Source organism: Carcharhinus amblyrhynchos, chromosome 7 (genome assembly GCF_965287045.1).
Source record: "Carcharhinus amblyrhynchos chromosome 7, sCarAmb.v2.hapA, whole genome shotgun sequence".
Classification (NCBI taxonomy): domain Eukaryota; kingdom Metazoa; phylum Chordata; class Chondrichthyes; order Carcharhiniformes; family Carcharhinidae; genus Carcharhinus; species Carcharhinus amblyrhynchos.
This window is the reverse complement of record NC_137330.1, coordinates 23611300-23636781: the sequence shown is the minus strand read 5'-3', so window position 1 is coordinate 23636781 and position 25482 is coordinate 23611300. Positions and strand designations below refer to the sequence as shown.

The 25482-nt window shown below is 42.1% G+C and overlaps 1 protein-coding gene across 1 annotated transcript in view; it reads left to right on the top strand.

Annotated features, from left to right (window-relative positions):
* Window positions 1-25482, top strand: part of LOC145345358 (CUB and sushi domain-containing protein 1-like) — a 1850124-nt gene that overhangs the window by 1715538 nt on the left and 109104 nt on the right. Inside the window, exons 50-53 of the mRNA XM_080193174.1 lie at window positions 11318-11512; window positions 13274-13447; window positions 15205-15378; window positions 16465-16638. Of these exons, the coding sequence (XP_080049300.1) occupies window positions 11318-11512; window positions 13274-13447; window positions 15205-15378; window positions 16465-16638 (717 nt within the window). The remainder of the gene's footprint in view (window positions 1-11317; window positions 11513-13273; window positions 13448-15204; window positions 15379-16464; window positions 16639-25482) is intronic.

The window sequence follows — 25482 nt, the reverse complement described above, 5'->3', positions numbered from 1 at the left end:
CTAATTATCTCATTTCCAGGACATGGCTGCAAGCGTTCCTCAGGGCAATGTCTTAAGCTCAGCCATCTTCAACTTCTTCAGCAGTGACACTTCCTCCATCATGAGGGCAGAGGTGAGGCATTCACTTGTAATTGCACAATGTCCAGTCCCATTCATAACTCCACAGATAATGAAGTAGTCAATGGTCCCATGTAGCAAAGTGAACAATATTTGGTTTACTATGTTGCAAATAACATTCGCACTACTCAAGTTGCCAGGCATCTTCAACAAGAGAAAATCAAACCATCTCCCCTTGGTATCACTATTGCTGAATCCACCCTCCAACAGCAACCTGGGGGTCACCACAAACAGAAAGTGAACCAAACAGTTATAGAAATGGCAGCTATAAGAGGTCAGCTTCCTCCGTTTTTGCTTCTTAACTCACACATCGACTTGCCAAAGCCTGCAATGAAATACACCACATTTGCTTCGAACAAGAGTCAGTAGGTCAAAATTATCCCAGAAAAACAGGCAGTTAACCCCAACTCTAACCCATCTACTGGCATCCATTCCCACCACTACCCGTGCACCGTGACAGTAGTGTGTAAGAAGATGCACTGTAGTAACTTGATATCTTCCAAGCCCAAAATCTCCTACTGTTTAAGTATCAGGGCAGCAAACAAATGGATAATGAGCAATGGGCAATAAATGCTGGCCTAGTCAGCAGTGCCTATGTCTCATGAATGTTTTTTTTTAAATGATCACCTCTTGAGTTTCCCTACAAGTTACACAACATTCTATTTAGAATTACATCTCTGTTCCTTCACTTTTACTGGGTCAAGACTGTGAGACTGCCTGCCTAACAGCAATGTCAATGTTTGTCACAAGAACTGCAGAAGTTCAAGCAGGTGGTTGAGCCTCACCTTCTGATGGGAATTCAGGATTCGTAGGGGGATATGCTGGCTTTGCCATTAATGCCCACATCCCACAAAGTATGTTCAAAAAAAGGCGATTTTGAAGAATTCTGCCACGAGATTATGGGAGTGAAGGCAAATTGAATTAGAATTCTGAAGCAGATGAGGTGAATTGAGGAAGTCAAATTGTTCAGTACGTTCAATGATTCAAATATCAGAATACACAAGTGAATAATCAGCAATGTTAGGAGTAAGGTAGTAAATCAGGGAGGACTGTTTTACACAACTAGTAACAAAGTTATGGCAACATAGCAGCTATCTGAATGCAACATGAAGAGCTAAAAAAAAAGACCCAAAACAATCTGAAATTGTTAACCTCAATATTTGAGTTCTGAAGCCTGTAAAATGTGGTGTTGAAAATTGAGATGCTAGAATCATAGAATCCCTACATAGAATCCATGCAAAAGGAGGCCATTCAGCCCATCAAGCCTTCACTGCCAACAATCCCACTCCTTAACCCCACGTATTTACCTTGCTAATCCTTTTGACACTAAGGGTCAATTTAGCATGGCCACTGTACCTAACCTGTACATCTTTGGACTGTGGGAGGAAACAGGAGCACCTGGAGAAAACCCACATAGACATGAGTAAAATGTGCAAATTCCACACGGACAGTGATTTGAGGTCAAAATCAAACCTGGGTCACTGGCGCTGTGAGGCAGCAGTGCTAACCACTGTGCCACTGGCATTTCTTCCTCATGTTTAAGAACATAAGAACTAGGAGCAGGAGTAGGCCATCTGGCCCCTCAAGCTTGCACCGCCATTCAGTAAGATGATGGCTAATCTTTTTGTGGACTCAGCTCCACTTACCCGCCCACTCACCATAACCCTTCACTGTTCAAAAATGTATCTGTCATTGCCTTAAAAACATTCAATGAGGTAGCCTCAACTACATCACTGGGCAGGGAATTCCACAGATTCACAACCCTTTGTGTGAAGAAGTTCCTCCTCAACTCAGTCCTAAATCTACTTCCCCTTATTTTGAGGCCACGCTCCCTAATTCTAGTTTCACCTGCCAGTGGGAACAACTTCCCTGCTTCTGTCTTATCTCTTCCCTTCATGATCTGAAATATTTCTATAAGATCTCCCCTCATTGTTCTGAATTCCAATGAGTATAGCCCCAGTCTACTCAGTCTTTCCTCATAAGCCAACGCTTTCCACTCCAAAATCAACCTAGTGAATCTCCTCTGTACCCCCTCCAGTTTCTTAAGTAAGGAGACCAAATCTGTACATGGTGTTTCAGGTGTAGCCTCACCAGCACCGTATATAGCTGTAACATAACCCTGCTGTTTTTAAACTCCATCCCTCTAGCAATGAAGGATAAATTCCATTTGCCTCCTTAATTACCTGTTGCATCTGCAAACCAACTTTTTGTGATTCATGCACAAGGACACCCAGGTCCCTCTGCACAGCAGCATGCTGCAATATTTTACCATTTAAATAATATTTCATTTTTCTGTTATTTCTACCACAATGGATGACCTCACATTTACCAACATTGTACTCAATCTGCCAGACCCTTGCTCACTCACTTAGACTATCTATAATCCCTTTGCAGACTTTGTGTCCTCTGCATAATTTGCTCTGCCACTCATCTTAGTGTCATCTGCAGATTTTGACATACATCACTTGGTCCCCAACTCCAAATCATGTATGTAAATCGGAAACAATTGCAGTCCTAACACTGATCCCTGAGGCACACCGCTAACCACGGATTGCCAACCAGAAAAATACTCATTTACCCCCACTCTTTGCTTTCTGTGAGCCAACCAATCCTCTATCCATGCTAATATATTATCAGTAACACTGTGCTCCTTTATCTTATGCAGCAGTGTTTGGTGTGGCACCTTGTTAAATGCCTTCTGAAAATCCAAATACACCATATCCATGGTTTCCGACTGCACACATAATGTTCTCAATGACTCACCAAATGAGTCAAACATGGCCTGCCCTTCAAGAACCCATGCTGCGTCTTCCCAACGGGACAGTTTATATCCAGATGTCTCGCTATTTCTTCCTTGATGATAGATTCAAGCATTTTCCCGACTACAGAAGTTAAGCTAACAGGTCTATAGTTACCTGCCTTTTCTCTACCTCCTTTCTTAAACAGTGGTTTGCTATTTTCCAATCTGCTGGAACCATTCCCAGAGTCCAGTGAATTACCACGAGTTCATTTGTTATATCCCCCACCATCTCTTTTAGTACCCTGGGAAGCATTCCATCAGGGCCAGGAAACTTGTCTACCTTTAGCTCCATTAACTTGCCCAACATACTGCTTTTGTGATAATGATAGTTTTTAGAGCCTGCCACAGCCTTCTTGTCATCCATTTTTAGCATGTTATTGGTGTCTTTCACTGTTAATACCTGTTCAATGCCTCAGCCATTGAGCTTCATCAAAACAGTGTAACAGGAAACGGACAGAGTGGGAACAAGGTGAAAAATTGAAAAGTCAAGCAACAGGGTCATATTTATAGACTAAATGGAGGTGTTCCACAAAGCATTCAGATGATTGCTTTGGAGCTGTTCACATCTCATCGAGATACATCTTATTTTCACTGTGCCCATTCTACCTCTTTGGCTTTGTAATTTAATCTTTATTGTCCTCCATCCTGATGCACAACGCCCCTCCCACCCCTCACTCCCAACCTCACACACCATTTCAAAACCTACCATGTATGTCTCTCTCTTCAGCTCTGACGAAAGGTCATTTTGACCTGAAATATTAACCCTGTTTCTCTTGGCAGGTGCTTCCTGACCTGCTGACCATTTCCTACCCATTTCGTCTTGTATTTCACATCTCCATCATCCTCAGTATTTTGCTTCTGTAATGGCTTTGGAACCTTTTGCAGTCGCTGTTTTCTTGCAGATGTTAAATTGTAGCCTCTGGCTACAATTAATACAGCATTAATTCTATGTTTCAGTTCTATATTTGGGTAATAAGCTTTGTAGGGGAATAAATCATTTGGATTAAATGGCATTCAAATCATACTTTTGCACTTCAGATTAGATTAAGTTGTAGAAAGTTGCCGTTACACAATAAAGACACACAAGTGCTGCCTAATAGAAATGAATTACTGCAGGAGTTTTTTTCTGCTATCCTTTGCTGCATTTGCATCTATTTCCAATCATCTCTGACATGATTTATTGCTCTTATATGACAACTATCTTATCCATAATTCAGCAGACGAGAGATAACGGATTTCTTCATTAAAACTACTAACTTTTCTGACCCCGGTGTATTCAGCGGAACTGTTTTTTTTTATTTGTTCCTTTGCTGGAGGGGGAGGTTGTCAAACATGTTCACTGTAAAATTAAATGATACTTTTGCAATTCCATAGTTTGTTGAGTCTGTGTTGGTTCAGTTTGTTGTTCGCCCATTTGTCACTTAGGCCGAGTAAGCGCTTTGGGATGCCCCGGCCAACACTTTCCAGTCTTTAACACTAGCAGGATCTTCCAGTCTCACCCATGGCACGTTGACAGCACATCCCGCCATGGGTTTCTTGGCGGTGAGGGATGCATTCAAACCTCATTGACAGCGGCAGGACCAGAAGATCCCACCGGCAGCTAGTGGCAGACTGCTGCCTCAAAACACGCAGTGGCTTGCATGGAAAATCCCACTTCCAGAGCTTGTGAAAGTGGCTATGTCAATGAAAGCCTGCCTTTCCTTTACTCATGCTTTTTACCCAGTATGTGACCAGAAAAATGTTGAAGCACTGCAGCCTAACTGGCTATAATTCATAAGCTATTTTGAACTTGTTCAAATATGCTGCAAGCTGATCCAGCAGCAGAGTATTAAGTCCAAGGAATTAATTATATTAAGCTTTATTCTGGTCTATTTATTAGTGTTTCTGTTCCTCCGTCCCTGTCTTATATTGATATTTCCTTGTGTTCCATTTAATTCCTATTGCCAGCCTCTTTCTAGTCCCTTGCTTTCCTTTTAACCTAACTTCTATTGTCACTGCCGTACAATCGTTTGCACCAAACCCATGTCACTCATTCAAATGAACTTTTCTAAACCATCTGAACCCATTTATCTAACTATCAGATCATTGGTACATTTAGTAGCTGACTTCAGTCATTTGCATAGGTATGATTTTAACTTAATTTCTTAAATGTTCACCTTCAGTTTGAATCATTGGCACAATTCTAATCTGATGAGGTGTGCGAATGTCCGTGTGATTGACCTCATTTTGCTGGAGTTATCCCTCTTTCCATGTTGAACACGGAAGCAATATTTGCAATTCTTCAATCCTCTGGCATCACTCCTATATCCAAATCCAACTGAAATGTAACCAAAACCTCCACAATTTCTATCCTTGCTTCCCCCAGTAACCTATAATGCATTACACTTGGACCAGGTGACATTATAACTTAGAGCACTACCAAACATTAAACCACCTCTTCATTATCTTTCTTTTGGCTATCTAACCTCTTTACTAAATCCGCCTTTACTGTGGCATTGGAGGTCTCCATTTATCAAGTAAATAGAGATGAAAGATATTTGTTTAATACCTCATCCATGTCCACTGCCTCCACGAGGGATCTTGGATTATTGTTGAGAAAAGAGACATGTTGTTGAAACTTTTTTGCAATCATCAGGACAGACACAATTTGGTTTTGTTTAGGGCTGAGGTCTTTAAAATGCAGAGTATACACAAATTCTAAAGAGTCCAAAAAGCATCAGGGTTACCTCGTCAACCAGTTCTGTTGGTTTTTGCAATTTGTTAGCCTGTAAGTTTAAAGATGGCATTCAGCTAACAGCCTATGAGTTTAAAGAAAATACTTTGCTAAAAGAGACCTATTAGATTTGAATTTGCCGTTGTTGTCAACCTCAGGCCAATCTAAATACAAAAATGTCAATATGTCAAAAGGATTATAAAAGAGGAATTTAAATGCCTTCAGCTCAGTTTCACTGGGGGTGAGCCAGGAGTTCAACCAGAAGCATGGCCAGATCACCTGAAGCAGTAAAGGGCAGTTACATCAACTGGCACAGTTAGCTCTTAACTCTGCCAGCTTCAGATTGGTCTGAAGATAAATAACCCTCTAACCAGTGAAAGGTACCAAATGTGACAGCATTGATAGACAGTGGACAACTACCAAAGAACTCCAAAACTATCAGACCTACAGATCTTTGAGAGTGGCTTAAATTCCGTTATTACTGTTTTGGTCATGAATATTCCTTGTATTATTCGAACAGCATATCAGTTGAACTGTACCTTAGTTAATATGTTACTTGTTTAGTTAAAGTTTGTGGTGATTAAAATAAAATACCTTGTTAATTATTCACTTAAAGCGAGTGTCAGCCTTTCTGTTAATGAATCTCTAAACATTATTTTAAAAACAGTTGACACCTTCCTAAATAATTTTACCAGATTACGACTCAAGGTAAAGGGGATCAACCTCCATATCATAACACTGCACATTTAGCTTCACACTGGCACTAAACTTTGTATTGTGTGAGAGTGAGGACATCTTTTTGGTTTGAGAGCAGCATCCTGTTAGTGGAGAATAAATACCCACTTGTGTCGCTATTGCATTGTAGCAGTATGAAATGACTAGTTTTACCTGTAGCTCAAATTTTCTGAGCCCTCTCACTCTACAAGGTAATTTGGAGTAGCCTGGGCACTTTTTGGGATGAAAAGTTGCAGCCATAGGCCTGTTCATGAGTTTGCATGATTATACAGTGAGCAATGATCTGATCAACGTAGCCATTGTCCTTCAATGTAGCTGTGATGGGCCTTGTTGCAGCATCAAGTTTGCAGAGTGAGCAAATGGCTTGGGTTTTATTGCTGATAAGGCCAATATTGTAGTGCATGGAGCTATAAAAATCCCAAAGCATATTTTGACCCATGAAGGCAGGCTTGCTTAGATGGTAGTAGAGAATCTATCAGTGGATTTCTCAACTACTCCTATGAGCTGGTCCATTTGTGACTTCAGCAGAACTGCTAAATGGGGGCTGCTCCTCATATTCAGACCTCTGACATGCTCACAGCTGGTGACTTCAGGATGCTCAAGCATATGAAGATCCAGTCGTTCACTGTGACACCTTGGCAGCTGTCAAGGCAGCCGGGCCCTGTCAGTTTGAGGAGTTGGTGAAAGAACAAATGTGCTGCCTTCTTAAGAGATGATAATATGTACCAGACCCATTGCCCCACTAACACTGCTTTTGGGTTCAGCCTTAAATTACACTGACCTGTTGGGAGAACAAATTGCAAAAGTAAGTGACCATTGAAAGTTGCTATCCATGAGGCTCAATAATCTGCCTCCAATGTGGAGCTGCAAGCCAGGTTGGCAACTGGTTGAACTTTCACCAATGTTTCAGGCTCTGATTTTACCAGCAAAGCCACCCGAGACTTGTAAGATCGTGCCCAAGTCCAACGAGGAACGCCGTTCAGTGAGCCTCACCCATCCTCATTGACTATGCCAGTAAAATCAGGGCCGCAGAGTTCAAACATAGACTTCTATTGTAGGAGCCATGCGTTACAGCTCTGGAGGTGCCGACACTCTCCAGGGTCAATTTACAGAGTGGTGATTTGTATGAGGTATCAAATCACAGGCTGAAAGCTGATTCTTTCGTACTCTGAGCCATATTGTGGAAAATTCCTTGGCAGGCCTTACAGAATCTTTTACTGTGTGCCAACAACTTGACTAAACTCTTGTATTCTTTATCTCTGTGCTCCTGAGCAGAGCTCGCAGGGGACCTTGCCTTTCAGCAAGCTGTCTCCTAGGCTTCCCTGCTGCCAGTACCTGTCGCTGTCTTTTTGTTTTTATGGCTTGAATATCTCATGTTAATTTTTATTTTAGACATGCATGCTTTTTAATTTGTCTCTGCATATCGTTCTTTGTAAACACAGTAAAAAGTCTGACAACACCAGGTTTTAGTCCAACCGATTTATTTGATAATAGACTCACAAGCTTTCGGGGTTAGTCCCTTTGTCAGGTGAATGGAGAGTTCTGGTCTCAGACAGAGCATATAAAGCACAGACAGTTTAGAGATTACTGATTAGAATGCGAATCCTTACACCTAACCTGCTGTTCAAGACCTGAAGTGGCTGACAATGTGAGTGGAAGGAGCACTGATCACAGGTTACAGAGATGTGTATTGTCTCCAGACAGTACAGTAAGTGAGGTTTTGCAAACCCAGGCAAGTCACGGGGGTTACAGATGGTGCGACATGAACCCAAGATCCCTGTTGAGACCGTCCTCATGTGTGCGGAACTTGGCTATCAGTCTCTGTTCAGCGACTCCGCGCTGTCGTGTGTCGTGAAGGCCGCCTTGGAGAATGCTTACCCGAAGGTCAGAGGCTGAATGCCCGTGACCACTGAAGTGTTCGCCAACAGGAAGGGAACAGTCTTGTCTGGTGACTGTCGAGCGATGTTCATTCATCCGTTGTCGTAGCGTCTGCATGGTCTCCCCAATGTACCATGCTTCGGGACATCCTTTCTTGCAACGTATCAGGTAGACAATGTTGGCCGAGTTGCAAGAGTATTTACCATGGTATTCTCACGTGTGATGATGGTATCCATGTCGATGATCCGGCATGTCTTGCAGAGGTTGCTGTGGCAGGGTTGTGTGGTATTGTGGTCACTGTTCTCCTGAAGGCTGGGTAGTTTGCTGCGAACAATGGTCTGTTTGAGGTTGTGTGGTTGTCTGAAGGGGGTGTGGGGATAGCCCTGGCGAGATGTTCGTCTTCATCAATGATATGTTGAAGACTCCGGAGAAGATGTCGGAGCTTCTCCGCTCCAGGGAAGTACTGGACGACGAAGGGTAGTCTGTCCACTGTGTCCCGTGTTTGCCTTCTGAGGAGATCGGTGCGGTTTTTCGCTGTGGCGCATCGGAACTGCTGATCTGTGAGTCGAGCACCATATCCTGTTCTCGTGAGGGCATCTTTCAGGGTCTGGAGGTGTCTTTGGTCAGTTTTCAGTCCCCTCACATCTGAGAAAAAAACCACTGGCCTAAATCATTGCATGGAAAAGCATTTACAAACAAAACCACTTTAGTGTTATCTGAACGGATCTAATCATGCTTCAGTACTTCTTTATAAGTGTCTGATTGTCTTGTGGATGTTGTCAGTATTGATGAAGAATCCACTTGTATTCATTATTCAAAGTGAAATTCAGGTTTTGGTTTCCAAGATACCAACGTTCCTAAAGTCAGATGGGAAACTGATGGCTCCTAATGGCTGAAATTTCTCTTACCCAGGTTCTGCGACAACACATAGACTGCTGCTTATTATTTCTCTTCCCCTCCATTCTGAAATTGATGATACCTTTTGCTTTCCAGTGGGAGGATTCTCCGTGCATTGGGGGATACCAATGTGACTAATTTCTTTGTAACAAATGAGTTTTTAGCAACATCGCTTTTTAATCCTTCTATCATCGTGAAGCAAAAATTACCAAGTGTTGGATTGTTCACCCGCTAATAGTGAACATGAGCTGGGTTTAGACCATCCCGAGACAGGTTAGTTTCCCCCTGCTGATGATTAGAAAGTGTTGCTGCAATAGTGATCCTGCTCAGTACGAGAGGAACTGCAGGTTCGCGCTCGGCTGAGGAGCCAATAGTGGGAAGCTCCCATCCGTGGGATTATGACTGAATGCCTCAAAGTCAGAAACCCGCTTAAAATCCCGATCTCCATGCAGAGTGGCAGCGGGACTCCCACCCCCATCAACTGCCCCCTAGACCCTACCCTCAATAAACTCTGCCCCTTGGGCAATGCCAGGGGGCATAGGCTGGCACTGCCAGGGTGCCCATGCCCGGGGGCACCCTTCACTCCAGCGGGATCTCCCACTAGTTCCCCAAACATGGGAAGCTACTCTAAACCTCGCCTCAGTGAAATACTCCTGGCGGGGTGTAAGTTGCTATCAGGCCTGGAGAATTCCATGCTAGGCCTGATAATCACATTTAAAACACATTAAAAACAGATTGAAATGACTTTCCTCTCTTCCCGCTGGTTTCCAGTGTGATCCTGACTGTGCCTGTTCTCCGGCTGCAGGAGATGTGCGTGCGTTCCATCTAGCGAAATGGCCAAGATGCAACTCCCTTCCCAATGCACCAAAAAACATTTGCGTCGGGAAGGGAGAGTGGGACCCTATACTTCTCCTGTGCCTCATCCCCTTGATCCTTTTCATGTGTGAATCCCTACTGCAACATCGCAGCCAAATGTTGTTTGTGTCTCAGCCAATGTCCATACATGGAAAATGAATAGTAGCAGAAATCCTGAGTAGTATGTCGGTCACGGAATCATTTTTGGCATCTTACCACCACCTTGTGAAATGTGATCAATGGAACAGCTAATAGAGATTGAACCTTGATGTTCTCAGTTTGTGTAGTGCCATAACATCTTATGCTTTATAGACCTAGTACCCTGTTGACAAGCTGTTGGTGAACTTCCATGAATTTAATCTATAAAATGATAAAGTATGTTAAAAAAACACACACACAAGACTCTGCTGATTGACTGGATACTCTCTCTATTCCATGCAGACCTTTAATATGAAGATAAAGGCAAAAAAATCGGACAAGAGTTATACTCTGAGGGTGGGAGGGGGAGGTGGAGCTGTAATTGGACAAAGGGAACGTAAATGGTGATGATAAAGACTGAGAAAGGTGCTAAGAACATCCATTAAGAGATCGGAATGTGTGAACGGCAGTACGTAGGTCGAGATTGTCAGAAGACAACCTGAGGAATGTGGCATTTGGCCAGTGGTGAGTGGGCATAGGGGCAGGGGTGAAAGATGGGCAAATAAGATTTCAGAAATTGAGAAGTAAAACTAAGAATATGACGTAATAAAATATGAACGAATAAGACGTGGAGGACAGGGTTCATGCTCTGACGTTTTTTTCAATCCTCAAGGATTTCTATCTCGCTCTCCACCTTGTCACCTGTAAAACCCCAACACCACCACTGCCGCCCCTGTCCCGGGCTAACATGCAGCTTACTAAAGGAATGTATAGAATAATAATCTGGGATGTACTTTTTTTTTCAAATTTAAGGCTATTTTTAATGGAACAAGTCAATCTAACACTTAATTCTTGACCAATTAGGAAAATTAACCCCTTATTTGCTTCTGGGAAGAAAGCTTTCTAAAAATGCTGTCATGAGAGACTGTCGCTGTGGAAGCAAGGACATACTTAGAGCAGATTCACATTTGTAATGGGGCTATATTGGCCTCTTTAAGCTTTCAATTTGGTCCCGGTCTTTCTCCTGCAGCCTGTCTTGTCAGGTTTTGTTGCTCTCATTTTCATCCACAGCAAGACTTGAAATGGGAACAACAAAATTTCACCATAAAGCTTGGTTTTGTCGTGCTATTTATCTACAAAAACTAATAGATCACCTTTTATTTATTTTTCCCTTCTCCTCTCAGCTGTGTCATGCCCTGCGATTGAGACTGTTCTCTCAAAAGAAGTTGTCAGGCGGCTCATTTATGGGTCAGTGAATGAATTTGGAACCAAAGTCATGCTGAGCTGTAACCCTGGCTATTACTTAAGGGGTCACAAGGTCATACAGTGTCAAGCTAATGGCACCTGGAGTGGACCCAGTGAAAAAGCGAGCTGCAAAAGTAAGAGCAAGTTCTTGTGATTTGTTTAAAGAATGATTGTGTAATTTGAGACTAATAGTGTATGTGTGCCAGAAGTTGTAAAAATAGTCATTCGTAAACAACCACCTACATAGAACCATAAAAAATTACAGCTCAGAAACAGGCCTTTTGGCCCTTCTTGTCTGTGCCGAACCAATTTTTGCCTAGTCCCACTGACCTGCAATAGAACCATAGAAACATCAATTGCGCTTTTCCACTGGGCGCAATGGTTATTTGTTTATTCTCACTTTGTGACTTAAACTGGGATTGCTGTGAAGCACGTACACAGTTAGAACTGCAAATTTTATGGTAGAGCTTCTTTTAATGCTTTAAAATGCGCGACTTGACATAAGATTAATGTATTAACAGGAATTAAGCGATTATCTCGTATGCATGCAATTTGTGAATGCTGAAGCCAAAGAATGTCCAGGGCTTTGGAGAGGGTGCAGTGGAGGTTTACAAGAATGACACAAGGGATGAAGAACTGCAGCTATACAGAGAGACCAGAAATTGGAATTGTTCCTTTTAGATTAGAGGAGATTAAAGGGAGATTTAACAGGGACCCTCAAAATTACGAAGGCACATGAGCAAAGTAGTAAAAGTAACTATTTCCAGCAGCAGTAGGAGTGATAAGGACATTTATTTTCCCACAGTCAGTTTCACCATGAGGGCGGCGCGGTGGCACAGAGACGAGCATTGCTGCCTCATAGCTCCAGGGACCCGGGTTCGATCCCAGCTTTGGGTGACTGTGTGGAATTTGCACATTCCCTGGATTTTCTTCGGATGCTCCAGTTTCCTCCCACAGTCCAAAGATGTGCAGGTTAGGTAGATTGGCCGTGCTAAATTGCCCCTTAATATCCCAGGATGTGTAGGTTAGATGGAGTAATCAGGATAAGTGTGTGTGGTAACAGGAATAGGGTGGGGGAGAGGGCCTGTGTAAGGTACACTATCGGAGAGTCGGCGCAGACTTGAAGGGCTAAATGGCATCTTCCACACTGGAGGGATTCTATGATTTTTGATTTATAAGACAATGCCTGAAATGGATATGGAAGTAGATTCAGCAGCAACTTATAATGAGGAATTGAATGCATGCCTGAAAAGAAGAAAGCTGCTGCTCTCTAAGAAGGAACCGGCGAGCAGGACTTTCTCTATTAAACAGCCCACATTGACACAACAGGCAAAAAGACCTCCTGTAGTACTTCATGGTTCTATGAAACTGACCTCTAAAGAGAGATTTTTTACTGCAGTGAAGCTCTCTACACATTAGCCTACACACCTGATAGAACTGTGTACCCATTTTGTCCCTACCATAGCTGATTGGAAGTGCCTGCTGGTAATACTCTGGACATGTTGGCGTAGCTAGAACCACAAAACATCAGGCACGTCGAAAAGCTGAAATGAAAACAGGAAATGCTGGAATTAATCCGCAGGTCAGGTAGCATTAGTGGGTTTTGATTACTATCTATTGGCCTGTGTGGATGTGGATGTTGAGTGCAATAAGGATCAGTGTCTCATATCATTTCCCCACAATCGGACAGCTTGTTGGCATTCACTGCCTTATCAGACTTGGTTTTGTTACTGAACAGACACGCGGAGGGGAAGAAGTATGATAAATGAATGTTCATTTGTTAGTGTGAGTCCTCATATCAGAAGTGGCTACTCTTGACCACAAGGTAAGAACTAGAAAAAATTATACCAGGTTTAGGGAGTTCCATTCCTAATGATATGACTTTTTTTAACCAGTTGTCTCATGCGGAGATCTCCCTTCCCCACCAAATGGCAATAAGATTGGGACACTGCAGACATATGGAGCGACTGCAATCTTTACTTGTAATACTGGGTACACACTGGCTGGATCTCATGTCCGAGAGTGCCAAGTAAATGGGCTATGGAGTGGAGTGGAAACCAGATGCCTGGGTATGTACTTTAAACAACTGACACCTGCAACTAAAGAATATCAAGCCCATCTTGCAGCAATGGAATATCTTCCTTTTGGAAAAATGCATCAAAACTACTTGTTCATTTTGTAGTTTTGTGTGACTTATATCACTGCAGTTAGAAGTGAAAGATGAAGTAATGCAGAGCTAACAATATTGACCTCCTAACTCTGAGATCAGAATTTCAATGAAACTCAGACTGATGGGATGGAAGTCTTTTGTCCGCCATGGATGAAAGAGTATAAAGTGATCTGTATTTGGGAGATTTGAACTTAGTCCTTATTGGATATAGATTCTTCCACAGATGTCAGATATACTCACATGAGAGAGAGTACAGCAAAGGTCCACTCAACTGGTTATGGTTGCTTGGATGAGAGGGTTATCCTATGATGAGAAGCTGGGTAATTTCAGCCTATGTTCACTAGACCTTAGAAGAATGAAACACAATCTCATTAAACCACAAGATTTTCAAAGTGCTTGACAGAGGACACTTGAAGAGTTGTTACCTCTCACTGAGGGATCTAGAACATGGGGACACAGCCTCAGTGTAAGGCATTAATCACTTGGGACTAAAATTTCCTCTTTCATATGGTTGTGAAACTTTGTAATTCTCTAGATTAATGAGTTGTGGACTTGAGTCTATTTATGGCTGAGATTGATTGCTGATCAAGGGAATGAAGGGATATATGGAGTAGGTAAGAAAGTGGAGTGAGATAGGAGATTGGAGATTAGCCACAATTCTATCGAATGATGAAGGGGCAGAATGACTTGCTGCTTTTCCTATTTCTTATGTTATGTGTTTAAATTTACAGTATCACTTCATCTAGCCTTAAAGATGACAGGTGCCCGATTCACAAATTTCCTGGTGCTCTGAGTTGCGGTTGTCAGAGTAGGGCACATGTGGGGCATGGGTAGGATACATCATTGAAGCCAAGCACAGGCAAATTTAAATTGCAACTCACCCACATCATATCTGTGAAGTCTGTATCCTTCTAAAACGGGCTGACTAAAATAGAAAGAAAAATGCATTCCTTTGCATCCTTTTGCAGCTGGTGTAGGTAATTGTGTTTTCTCAGACACAATGTTCCAATTCAGCGCCTGGAGCCCACTGATAGCCCATTTTAAATATTCAGGAGCACACACTGCATAACTCCTGGCTATTCATTTAAATGGTGAGAAATTATCAAAGCGCACATCCGCTTTCCAATATGTACTTTGAGCAGAAGAGTCTTCCTACCAGGAGCATGAAATCAAACAATTACCTCCATAATCCTGTGTCCATACCATCATGATTCAGCTGATTTTCTATAGTTTGCATCTGCTCTTCTAAAGTAAAATGGCACTTCACATTGCATCGCTAAAGAGTTGTATACATCTTAAGGTTACTTTTTTTTAATAATGTTATGAAGGCTGGTATTTTTGGTAGAGGTATATTCTGATCTATCTTTTACATTCAGTTAAACTTATGTTTTTTTTTAATTTGAAAATCTGATAGCTTAATTTCAAACACTCAGTGTGTCCTATTTTGTGTGATAAATTCCGAGTTAACTAGGAATTCCATTCCAGAAATCCATTCCTCAGGTTTCCAACCTGGAATTGTAGTGTTTTGTTATGTTCTCACATCCTGCAAGGATCAGCCTGCATTTCCCAGAGGTCAATGATTCTTATCTGTTAACATTGAAATATTGTTGCTGTTAACTGCCTTACCTACTTCTCTTTTTCTGCACCCAAATTTAGCTGGTCACTGTGGCTCTCCAGATCCAATTGTAAATGGTCATATCAGTGGAGATGGCTTTAGTTATCGTGACACAGTTGTCTATCAGTGCAATCCAGGTTTCCGTCTTGTTGGCTCCTCCGTGAGAATTTGCCAGCAGGACCACAAGTGGTCAGGACAGCCGGCAGTCTGTGTTCGTAAGTATTTTTCCTTTGCTGCGGTGAACGTTAACTTCATCTGCTTTTCCTTTTATGCAGTGATGTTTGACTTCATCTGCTTTTAGAAATCTACGTCTTTTTCCTTCAGTTTTTATGGTGTTGAATAGAGATGTGGATTGTTGCAGTTTTGTATTATATGAGTGTTCCTCGGACTTTTATTAAGAAGTCCTGATCTTGGGAACTGCTCACCAATCCAGTTGACAGCTCCATCACTCCCAGCAATGCCAGTTGTTCAGTAGTGGGCACTGCCAGGTCCACCACTCATCCCAAGAAGAAGGTCTGATGGATCCTGGAGTGAGCTAAGTCGGAGCATTGGGCAGGGAGGTTTTGGCCAGTTTCAGAAGCAGGTTGACAAGGTTCGGTTTTGGAGAACAAATGGGTAGGATGCTTGGGGAAGGGGGTAACTACCTTAGGAGGGGAGGGGTTTGACTGATGCGCAAAGGGCACCCCCGAAGATCGTAACACCTTCCTTCCTTTTTCAAAACTTTTTTTTAACTTCTGGCCACAGCAACCATGTTCTGGTGTGGGCAGCATATTATCAGGGTCAATTGGCTTATTAACAATCTCAATCAACTTAATTATTTATTTACAAATGGAGGGCAGGCTGAGAATTTTGGCATCTGCTTACCTACTATGTTATAGGGTTAAGCTCAGGGGTGGGTGGGATGGTGGTGGGCTGGGAACCCATCTTATTTTATGAGCTCCCTGCCAGAAACATATCCAGAGAGGATACACAAAATGCAGTCTTAAATGACTTCAGTTATCAGTATCAAATTAGTATGTGTTAAGTCTGATTTTGAACAGATGAAATAATAATCCAGTCAAATCTTAAAGATAAACAGGATGGACGGTAGAAACTGCAATTAGTAAATATATCTTCGCAGAATTTGAGGTTCGTAAGAGTTCAACATCCAATAAGTTACACTGGATCTATTCCATTCCTTTTTAAGATCGTATCATGTCATTGCAGTTCAAAGCAAAATTTTTATGCATTGTTTGACCTGAAGTCTTTTCTTCCCCTAGTCCTTGTCTTAATACCATGTACCTCAAACTTCATTGTTTCAGCAATCACATGTGGTCATCCAGGCAACCCAGCTCATGGCAAAACTAACGGGAGTCAGTTCAATCTAAACGATGTTGTAAACTTTACCTGCGATGAGGGATATTTACTGCAAGGTTCAATGAGAGCTCAGTGCCGGTCTAATGGCCAATGGAGCAGCCCTTTGCCAACTTGTCGAGGTAAGAAAAGTGCTCGTATATTTAGCTGTCTACATTTAGATTAAGTTCCATTCTCAATATTTTGAGGACATTCTTAATATGGAATTAAGAATCTATTGATGACTGCAAAACCATTGTCACTGATCAGAAAAACCCGGCTGCTTCATTCATGATCTTATAGGGAAGGAAATCTGCTGTCCTTACCGAATCTGGCTTATACGTGACACCAGACCTGCAGCAATGACTCTCAGGCGAGTAGGGATGGGCAATAAATGCTGGCCAGCCAGGGACGGCCATGTCCCATGAATGAATAAAAAAATTGTCTGATAGCCAACTATTGAGTATTGAAATACAAATATTCTTTTTTAACATGTTGTAAACCATGGATTTTAAGTTAAATTAGGGAACTTTCAAAAATTGTTCTTGCTTCCTCATTTATTGTTTCAAGCTCTCATTTTTTTTTTCCTGGAAAGTATACAACATGTCAAACGAGTAGTCTGAATTTCTCCCAGCTGCTGGGGGCATCTACACTTATATGGTACAAAGTATGTGAGGACCCATGGGCTTTTAGGGAAAGACTGTTTTCTTTTTCTAAGATGTTACCTTTAAGCTGAAAGTGGACTGCAGAGTATTCCGAAAGAGGGTTAATTGACTTCCTAATTATCATATCATCAGGTTCAAAACAATGCAATTTGACCTGAGGTTGCCATGGGGGATTAACGGCTCAGAAGCAAAGGGTAAATAGAAAATTAATTGCAATGCTGTTGGGTTTCCGCCCATGTCACTGCTTCACAGCTCAAAATGCACTGAATTTTTTTTGCCTGAGAGGAAACAAGCAAGGCTCCCCTGAATGAATCAGTTTTCTGTTTGGCAGTTTTTGACAGATCCTTGACAAGAAGCAAATCCCTGAGAAAAGAGTAAAGACTATGTTATTGTGTGTGTTGTACAGTTATAAAGAACTGAGAGCTGTAGACAGGAAGTGAAACGGACTGTGAATTGGACAAGATACCTTCCTGCTGTTTCAGTGTTGTCAGAACCCACCAAACCATTCAAAGGCATCAGGGAGGGAATCTCTAGAGTATCCATTGCGATCAGGACTGAATACATGTTTGCTAACTATGCAAACAAGTAAGATAAGAAATTCATAGGGTCATGAATGTGCTGGTGTACCAAGTATTCTTTCATTCGTACAGGTGAAAATAAACTAATACTATTAGAAAGCATGGAATAGAATTGTAATTTTAAAGGCATGTTTATTTTCTGGGGATTCAGTAGAATACCTGCCAAGAGTTGGATTTTAACATCTAAAATTTTAAAGGACAGGATTTAAGTCACGGATTGCAATTTTGTAAAATCTCAAACCTGGCCCTAACCCTTATCCAACCTGCCATCTTCTGGGTTCCATGGAGGTGTAAGGGAATGGGCAAGCAACCCATTCTCAGAAAATGACTTGCAATTTAAATGTTTGAATGACAAACTCTGAACCTGTTCTTGTTTAATGGTAACCAGCCGGAGTTCTCAGGCCATGGAGAATCCAGCAGCCCAAGGCAGCTGAATTTAGCACACTCCTGAGGATTGGGGATAAGGAGTGCTTATCCTGTCTCCCAAAATTCCCTCCCATCAGGTCTCCCACCATTCAGTTACCCTGGGTTCAGGAATCAAACCCCATACCAGCCTCACTGGCCCCATGGGTCGTAGCTCACATTTACATTTGTCCTGCAGCCTGCTCCAAAGTGCTTCCTTACCCAACTAAAGACAAGTCGACTCATTTCCAGGTAGGGAACCTACCAAGATCAAATGCTGAACACTGTGGAGTTAAATCCTCAATATGTCAGTAAACCTGGTCTTCTAGATTTCTTGTCCAAAGGTCACCCTGCCCCACTTAAGAGGGAATTCTTACCCTTCCTGATTCGTGGACAGGGATCTCATTGATAAATACAATTGTGGGCCTCAAGACACACATGAGACCCCGATGACTTTCCATCCAAAAAGTTATGTCAGCCATGCCTTCCCTATAAATAAAGCAGCCAAGACACTGCTAAAGTAAATGAAAAAGGATCAGGGAATACATTTTTAAGAGTGATAATGATAGATTTTTATTAGGTAAGGTATCAGGGGATATGGAGCAAAGGCTGGAAAGTATACTTGTTCTGTAGATCAGCAATGATGGAATTAAGTGTTGGAATAAGCTGAAGGTTGTGAGTGCCCTCGCCTTGTTCGCATACTCGTAACATTGATTGATAGCCATTGGAGGATTCAAAGTCATTTTACTGATTAGGAAATCATTCCAGCCACAGCTGTAAGCAAACACTTTAACATTGTGCACACTTTATCTAAATGCTGTCATCAAATACCGTGGTGTTTTGGGAACCATGGCTACTGAGCCCGCTTAATCACAGTTTCCCAGTGGTGACAGAACTTCCCCAGTTGTGTTGGAGGGCAGAAGGGACTGATGTGGAATGGGGAGGTAACAGAAGCAGATACGAAACTGACTTTTAAGGGGTGTCTTGACAAATACATGAATAGGATGGGAATAGAGTGATACAGTTCCTGGAAGGGTAGGGGGTTTTATTTCAGTTCGGCAGCATGGCTGGTACAGGCTTGGAAGGCCAAAGGGCCCCTTCCTGTGCTATAATTTTCTTTGTTCTTTGTTCATTGACGGCAGGATTTCAATGAAAGTCATTGATGAGCCAGTTGGCATCCTTTATCCCAGAGCCCACCGCAGTTTAATGGTGGTTCAGGGATTTAAATAGAGGTTGCAAGGCCTTCTTGAACCTCCCAAAAACTACCAGTAAACCCTGCAAGGTTTACCTGCAGCTTCCCTGGGGTCGCGCTAATAATCAGGCTCTGAGCCTGATCGCGTGACCAGGTCCCAAGAAGGGGGTGGAGGGGCTCTGTAAATCCACTTCCCTGCCCTGGCATCAGATCTCCCTTTCTGCCTCTTTAACAACCCCCCACCCCAAATTCCACCTTCACTCACCTTTGACCTGCATCCGACAATGATCTTGTGGCCTCTGACCACTGAGAAAAGCAAGAGGAGAAGCAAAATACTGCAGATGCTGCAAGCTGCAACAAACAATGCTGGAAGATCTCAGCAGGTCTGACAGCACCTGTGGAGATAGAGAATAGAGCCAACATTTTGAATCAGGATGATCCTTCGTCAAACTGCTCCTGCTGCTGCTGACAACATGAGGAGTTGCCAACCTCTGACAGGCTGGCTGCTGTTGGTGGCAGCGGGACCTCTGCCATTGAGGACCTAAATCATGGCGAAGGTCAAATGGTGACCATTTATGTGCCTGCAAGATATTTGATTCTGCCAAGCCGCCACCACAGAAACGACAGGGGGTTCCTTGCGCTTCTCCTGATTGGTGAGCAAGACTCCCATTGGGCCAATAAAATCCTGGGCTATGTCAGTTTATGACACATTTCTGGAGGAATTCAGGATCCCTGTTAAGTCTTCAGTTGATACATTTGAGATGGTCCATTATTATTAATTTTAAACTCTCATTTCAGTTATTTTCTACCAATTTAAGAAATGGGATTTAGTGGAGAAGCCATATTGTCAATTCTCAAAACTCACTCTCTTTCATTCAGAGAGCCAACATTTGTTCCCTCATTTCACCTCCTCCAACAATCCCATTCGGATTCACAGAGAAAAGCCTTAACTTAAACATGTGCTTTATTTAAATGTATTGGCAGGGAATAGGAGAATTCTGCCCAATGTCCATTGGAGAATTCTGCTTTAAAGAATAAAGAAAATGCAAATCATCATTGAGTCGAAGATTATTGGCGACAGTGAGAAAAAATACTCACTTTTATTCTCTGAGTGTGTATGCACCTGAAGATCCAACAATTAGAGACACATCAGGGTCTGATGAAAAGTGGATGGAAACATCAGATGCTGGAAAACATTTTATTTGGACCACTTCCCTCTTGAGGATTAAGCACTAAATTAGGATCGAAAGAAGTGGTACAAAATGAAGTTTAGCTTTTGTACAATGTACACGACTGGCCACGTGTTATATTTTCTTCTCCACTTTGGTTTGCATTAATGTCAATGGCAAGAGAAAGCAGACATGTCAGTGGATCTAATGTTACTAACTTCACAAAGGACAAGGGCAGCAGGTATATGGGAACACCACAACCTGCAAGTTCCCCTCCAAACCACTTGCTATCCTGACTTGGAAATATATTGCCATTCCTTCGCAGTCGCTGGAATTCCCTCCCTAACGGCATTGTGGGTCAACCCACAACACATGGAGCTCTCCATTCACCTGACGAAGGTGCTAACCCGAAAGCTAGTGAATTTACTATCAAATAAATCGGTTGGACTGAAACCTGGTGTTGTCAGACTTTTTACAATAAATGCTGGCCAGCCAGTGATTCCCATGTCCCACAAATGAATGAAAAAAAAAGACTAAAAGTTAAAGTTACTCCTTTGGTCAACGCAACTGAATTCTCAAAATAATGCACATTGTTGAATTATACATTTTTTAAATACTTAACTTGTAGGAAATATAACTTGCCCGCTTTCTTTTGTTTATTCAAGATTTCTTAATCTTGCTTTTCTACTTCTTTGGTTGGATATGAGAGCAGCTGAGAGGTGAGAGTGGAGGTATTCCTTGATCTAGATTATAAATTTGCCCTTAATCACTGAGCTGGGGTCATCAGGCCAGAAGATTACTGCATTGGGCATAACCGGTCTTGAAGCCCATCACATTATCTGAAGGCAAAGCTGGCAAACTGCAAAATGTGATGGTGAGGAAGCAACGAGACAGTTGGTAATTAGCTGTAATTCACACCACAAAATCATATGCTTCAATCTTCCTCTGCTTTTTAAACCAGCAAAACTCCTCGAGTTCAGAAATCATGCGTAGGATCTACTGGCTGGGTTTTTGAGCACCACCTTGACATATGGGGATCCGAAGCCTGCACAGTGTGGGATTCAGTCATTCAACCTGTGATCTTCCTCAAATTGGTCAATGAATGGCCAGAGGGTGGGCTGGCTTTTCAGCGCAGGCTGGCAGCGGACTGTCAAAGCTGGTGGGTCAAGAGAAGGCTCTCCAGCTTGGAAGCATGTGCATTGACAGGTAACTGAGGGAGTGATCACACCCAAAATGAAAGATAGACTCCACCCTTTTGAGATTTCAAACAAAAAAAAAATCCAGCAGCAGGGCCACCATTGTGAAGTGTGAATCCTTCCACAGGGCTTCCTGTGGCCGCAGCAGGATCCAGGCAGCCAGAAAGCACTTCTAAGCCTGACTGCGGTCCTGCCACCTCCTCCCTCCCCAGCTGGGAGACGGCCTCTAGGCAGATTCACAGATCCCTGCTCAGGACCACCTGCAGGGATCTGGACCTCTGAAAATTGACCTTAATGTCATGAATTAGTTACAATAAACTAAAAGCAAAATGCTGTTGATGTTGGAGACCTGAAGTAAAAACAGAGAGTGCTGGAAATAGTCAGTAGATGTGGCAGCATTTTTGACGAGAGAAGCAGCGTTGATGTCCTGAGGCCAATATGTCTAATCTTCAGGGCCGTTCTGAAGATGGGTCACATTTGATGTATATTGGTTACCACCGCTTGCTGGTGGCTAACTCTGTTCCCCCCACTTCCCTCCCGTTCCGCCTTTGTAAAAATGCCTGGGAGCGGGATGGAACTGGTTAATTGGTGCATGGGCCTAAAATAATCCAGATTTGCTTCCAAACTTAAAATGTTCAAGCTGAATGCAGGAATCTTGTATTCAAATAGAAGCATCTGTCATTTGTTTTGAATAGCAGACAGGTTTTAAAGCAGCATGAGGGGCAACACAAAAAAACTACTTTAATTTTCATGTTTGGCTTTTAAAGCGGCATTAATACCTCAGGCCATCCTCAGTTAGAAGAGAATTATAGCGGGTGGAACAGTGGCCAAGCTTTGTACTTTCTGCTGGTTCTTTGCTGGAGGAAACAGTGTGGCCACATTCACTGCAGTGTCTAATTCTGAAGTTGAAGCTGCCATCAGTGGCAGGCTTGCAAATCAATGGTTTACCCTCAAGTGAGAATGAGCAATGCCTGTAACGCAATCAGAGTTTATTGTGTAAATAATAAAGGCCCAAGACTAGTAGAATATGAGAATAATGCATTTAAACTGTTTATAGTTGTTGCACTCATGATGTTATTTCAAATCTGATTAATATGAAGATGATGGGATGACTGTTGATACTGGCGACTATGTGAAACCACTATTCCAGATTCATTTGCTCCTGAAAAGACTGTTTTCCCAGTGAAACCATATTTACATTCTGTTTATTTTGTGTGTGTTGGTACAAGGAGATAAATTGGACATGTACAATTCATACAAACAGAATGTGTTTCACGACTCAGTGCACTTTCAAAATGGAGAATTAGGAGAATATTGATTAAAGCATCATGGGTATGAGCGTTTCATAGATGTGATGGAAACATTGAGATAAATTGCCTATTTGGCAGGTATTCTGATTATTTTTTATGCATCAGCAAGTAAACAGGTCATGCATGTGATGTTGAAATATCACATGTAATGTTGTTATCAACTGGCTAAATTAACTCAGTAAACACCCCGTATGAACTCTGCTTTGCCAAAAGGATTCAGCACCACATCTGTTCTCAGGACTGCAGGGGGAAGGTTGGGGTCGGAGGCATTGGAAGGGGTGACAATCATTAAAATCAACTGAATATGCATTTACTATTGTTACAGCTGACACAATCAATGCTTTTATTTGTACGGAATACATTTGATGAGATGGAGAGGGGGCGTCACAACAGATATTATCACTCTATATTTAGCAGCATTAGCGCTAATTAATCACTGCTCCTTGGGGTGGGGAGGTGGTAAAAATACCAAAGTGTAACTGTCCAAGTCTGCTGAAAAAGTCCTGTACGTACTTGTGCAAAAGTCAAATTTTTGAGAGCGATTTTTTTTTTCTCTCTGTTTTAGGCCAGAGGTTCCGGGATCAACTTTGACATAGATGATGTTTTCAAAGGGTGGACATTTTTATTTCAAGTCCAAGTGAAATCCACAAAAGACCATTGCAATTGAATGAAGTACAAAGCAGCAGTGCTAAAGCTCTATTAATGGTCTGATATGTGTTCATTACATAACATTATGAACTCTAATGGTGAAATTTCACAGTCCTGCCGAAGGCAGTGGACTTTTGAATGGCTTACCACAATCTAGGTCTTGTCCTTGCTGCAATGGTGCACTAAGATTCTGCCCCATAAATTCAATCCATATTAATTATCCAACGTTTGTTCACTGGTACTCATTTTCATTAGTTTGATACATTTGCAATGAAATCAAATCATTAGCATCTCCAGGGTTATACTTATGTCCTAAAAGTTTTGGCATCACTGAAAGATGAGAATTATTTTTTACAGGAGGTAAATGAAATATTAAATTTCTTTAGGCCCCCAAATCATGGGGTCAACTTTTACACAAGTTAATGAAGGGGATAAAAACACAAGGATCATGCAGAAATAGATGTGTGTGCACATACACAATTAAAGCACAGGCACCATAGTCCCAAATGACCATAGGTTGCTCTCCTCTTTGAGGGGAAGAGCTGACTGGTGGTGATTTGACCTGAGAATCACTAAACCTCAGACGAGGGGGCAAGGTTGTGAAGGCAGAGCATTCATGAATGACCTCAGCTAGAATGAGAATAGAACCCATGCTGTTGGAATCACTGTGTTGCTAACCAGCCATCTTGGCAACTGAGCTAATTGACTCCCCAAGTGACTTGGAGAATGTGCCCACATTCTCTATTCACAGGTAGACAGATGCTAGCAGTAAAAGTTGGCTAGTTTACAAGGGAGAAAAGCAATAGCTCACAGTATTGAATAGCAATATGCCTTGTTTATTAAAAACATGCAGTAATAAACTCTCAAAAAAATGATATGGATTCCTTTCATAGTTCAGTTATTGTCACCAGCCCCCGAAGGAATTGAATCTCTCAAACTCAGGCTTCATCGGATTTGGAGAGTGAGGGACTCTTACTCACAAATGGACTGCATGAATGCTCCCGAGAGGTGGACCCTGAGTCCTCACTGGATTGCAAGGGAAAGGAACACTTTTGAACTACTTTAATCAGGAAAGAAGCACGTGCTGAGGATTTGCTAGGTCTTGAGGGATGCAAATATCTTGGATGGACAATCCTCACGAAATTGCAGTAAAATAAAATGCTTCAGAAGCAAAACCATTAATAGACCTACAGGGAAATTAACCATGAGAATCATCCTGGCCAGCAGAAATAATAAATGCAAAGAGAAAGGCAACTAAAAATAAAAAATCACTGACCATTACTGTTTTCCAGTTGCGAAGCAAATGCACAGAAAAAAAAAATGATTTAGTGTACAAGCCAGTTACGGTGTTTCAGTGTTACACACAGGGTGACAAGCATAATGACTCATTGCACAACGATTACCATTTATTAATAAAGGGGAGCAAACTGATTGAAATCAAAGGAACATTAACCCTTCCTGGAAAAGACAGGCTGCTGACTTCCCACATTGTGCACCGATCCAAGATGAAATTTTGGCCAACTTTAAATTGATTGGAATCTGGGTGAATTGTGGGTCTATCCGGTGCCAGCTCTAAAACTGAGGAAGAATATTTCTTTTGATGCTCAGCGGAAAACTGGGTTTATAAAGCTTCACTCAGCATGGCGTAACAAATAGTACGACAAAGGAAGTATTCCCCTGCAGTGTTGTTTATTATCATGACATCTGTTTGAAATATTTATAGCTGAGCATGGGAGCAATGTGCTCCATGAGTAAATTATAGCACTTGTGGAACGGGCTAGCAAAAGCTGCATCTTATCAAAGGTGGGATTCAGAGTTTTGCACCAC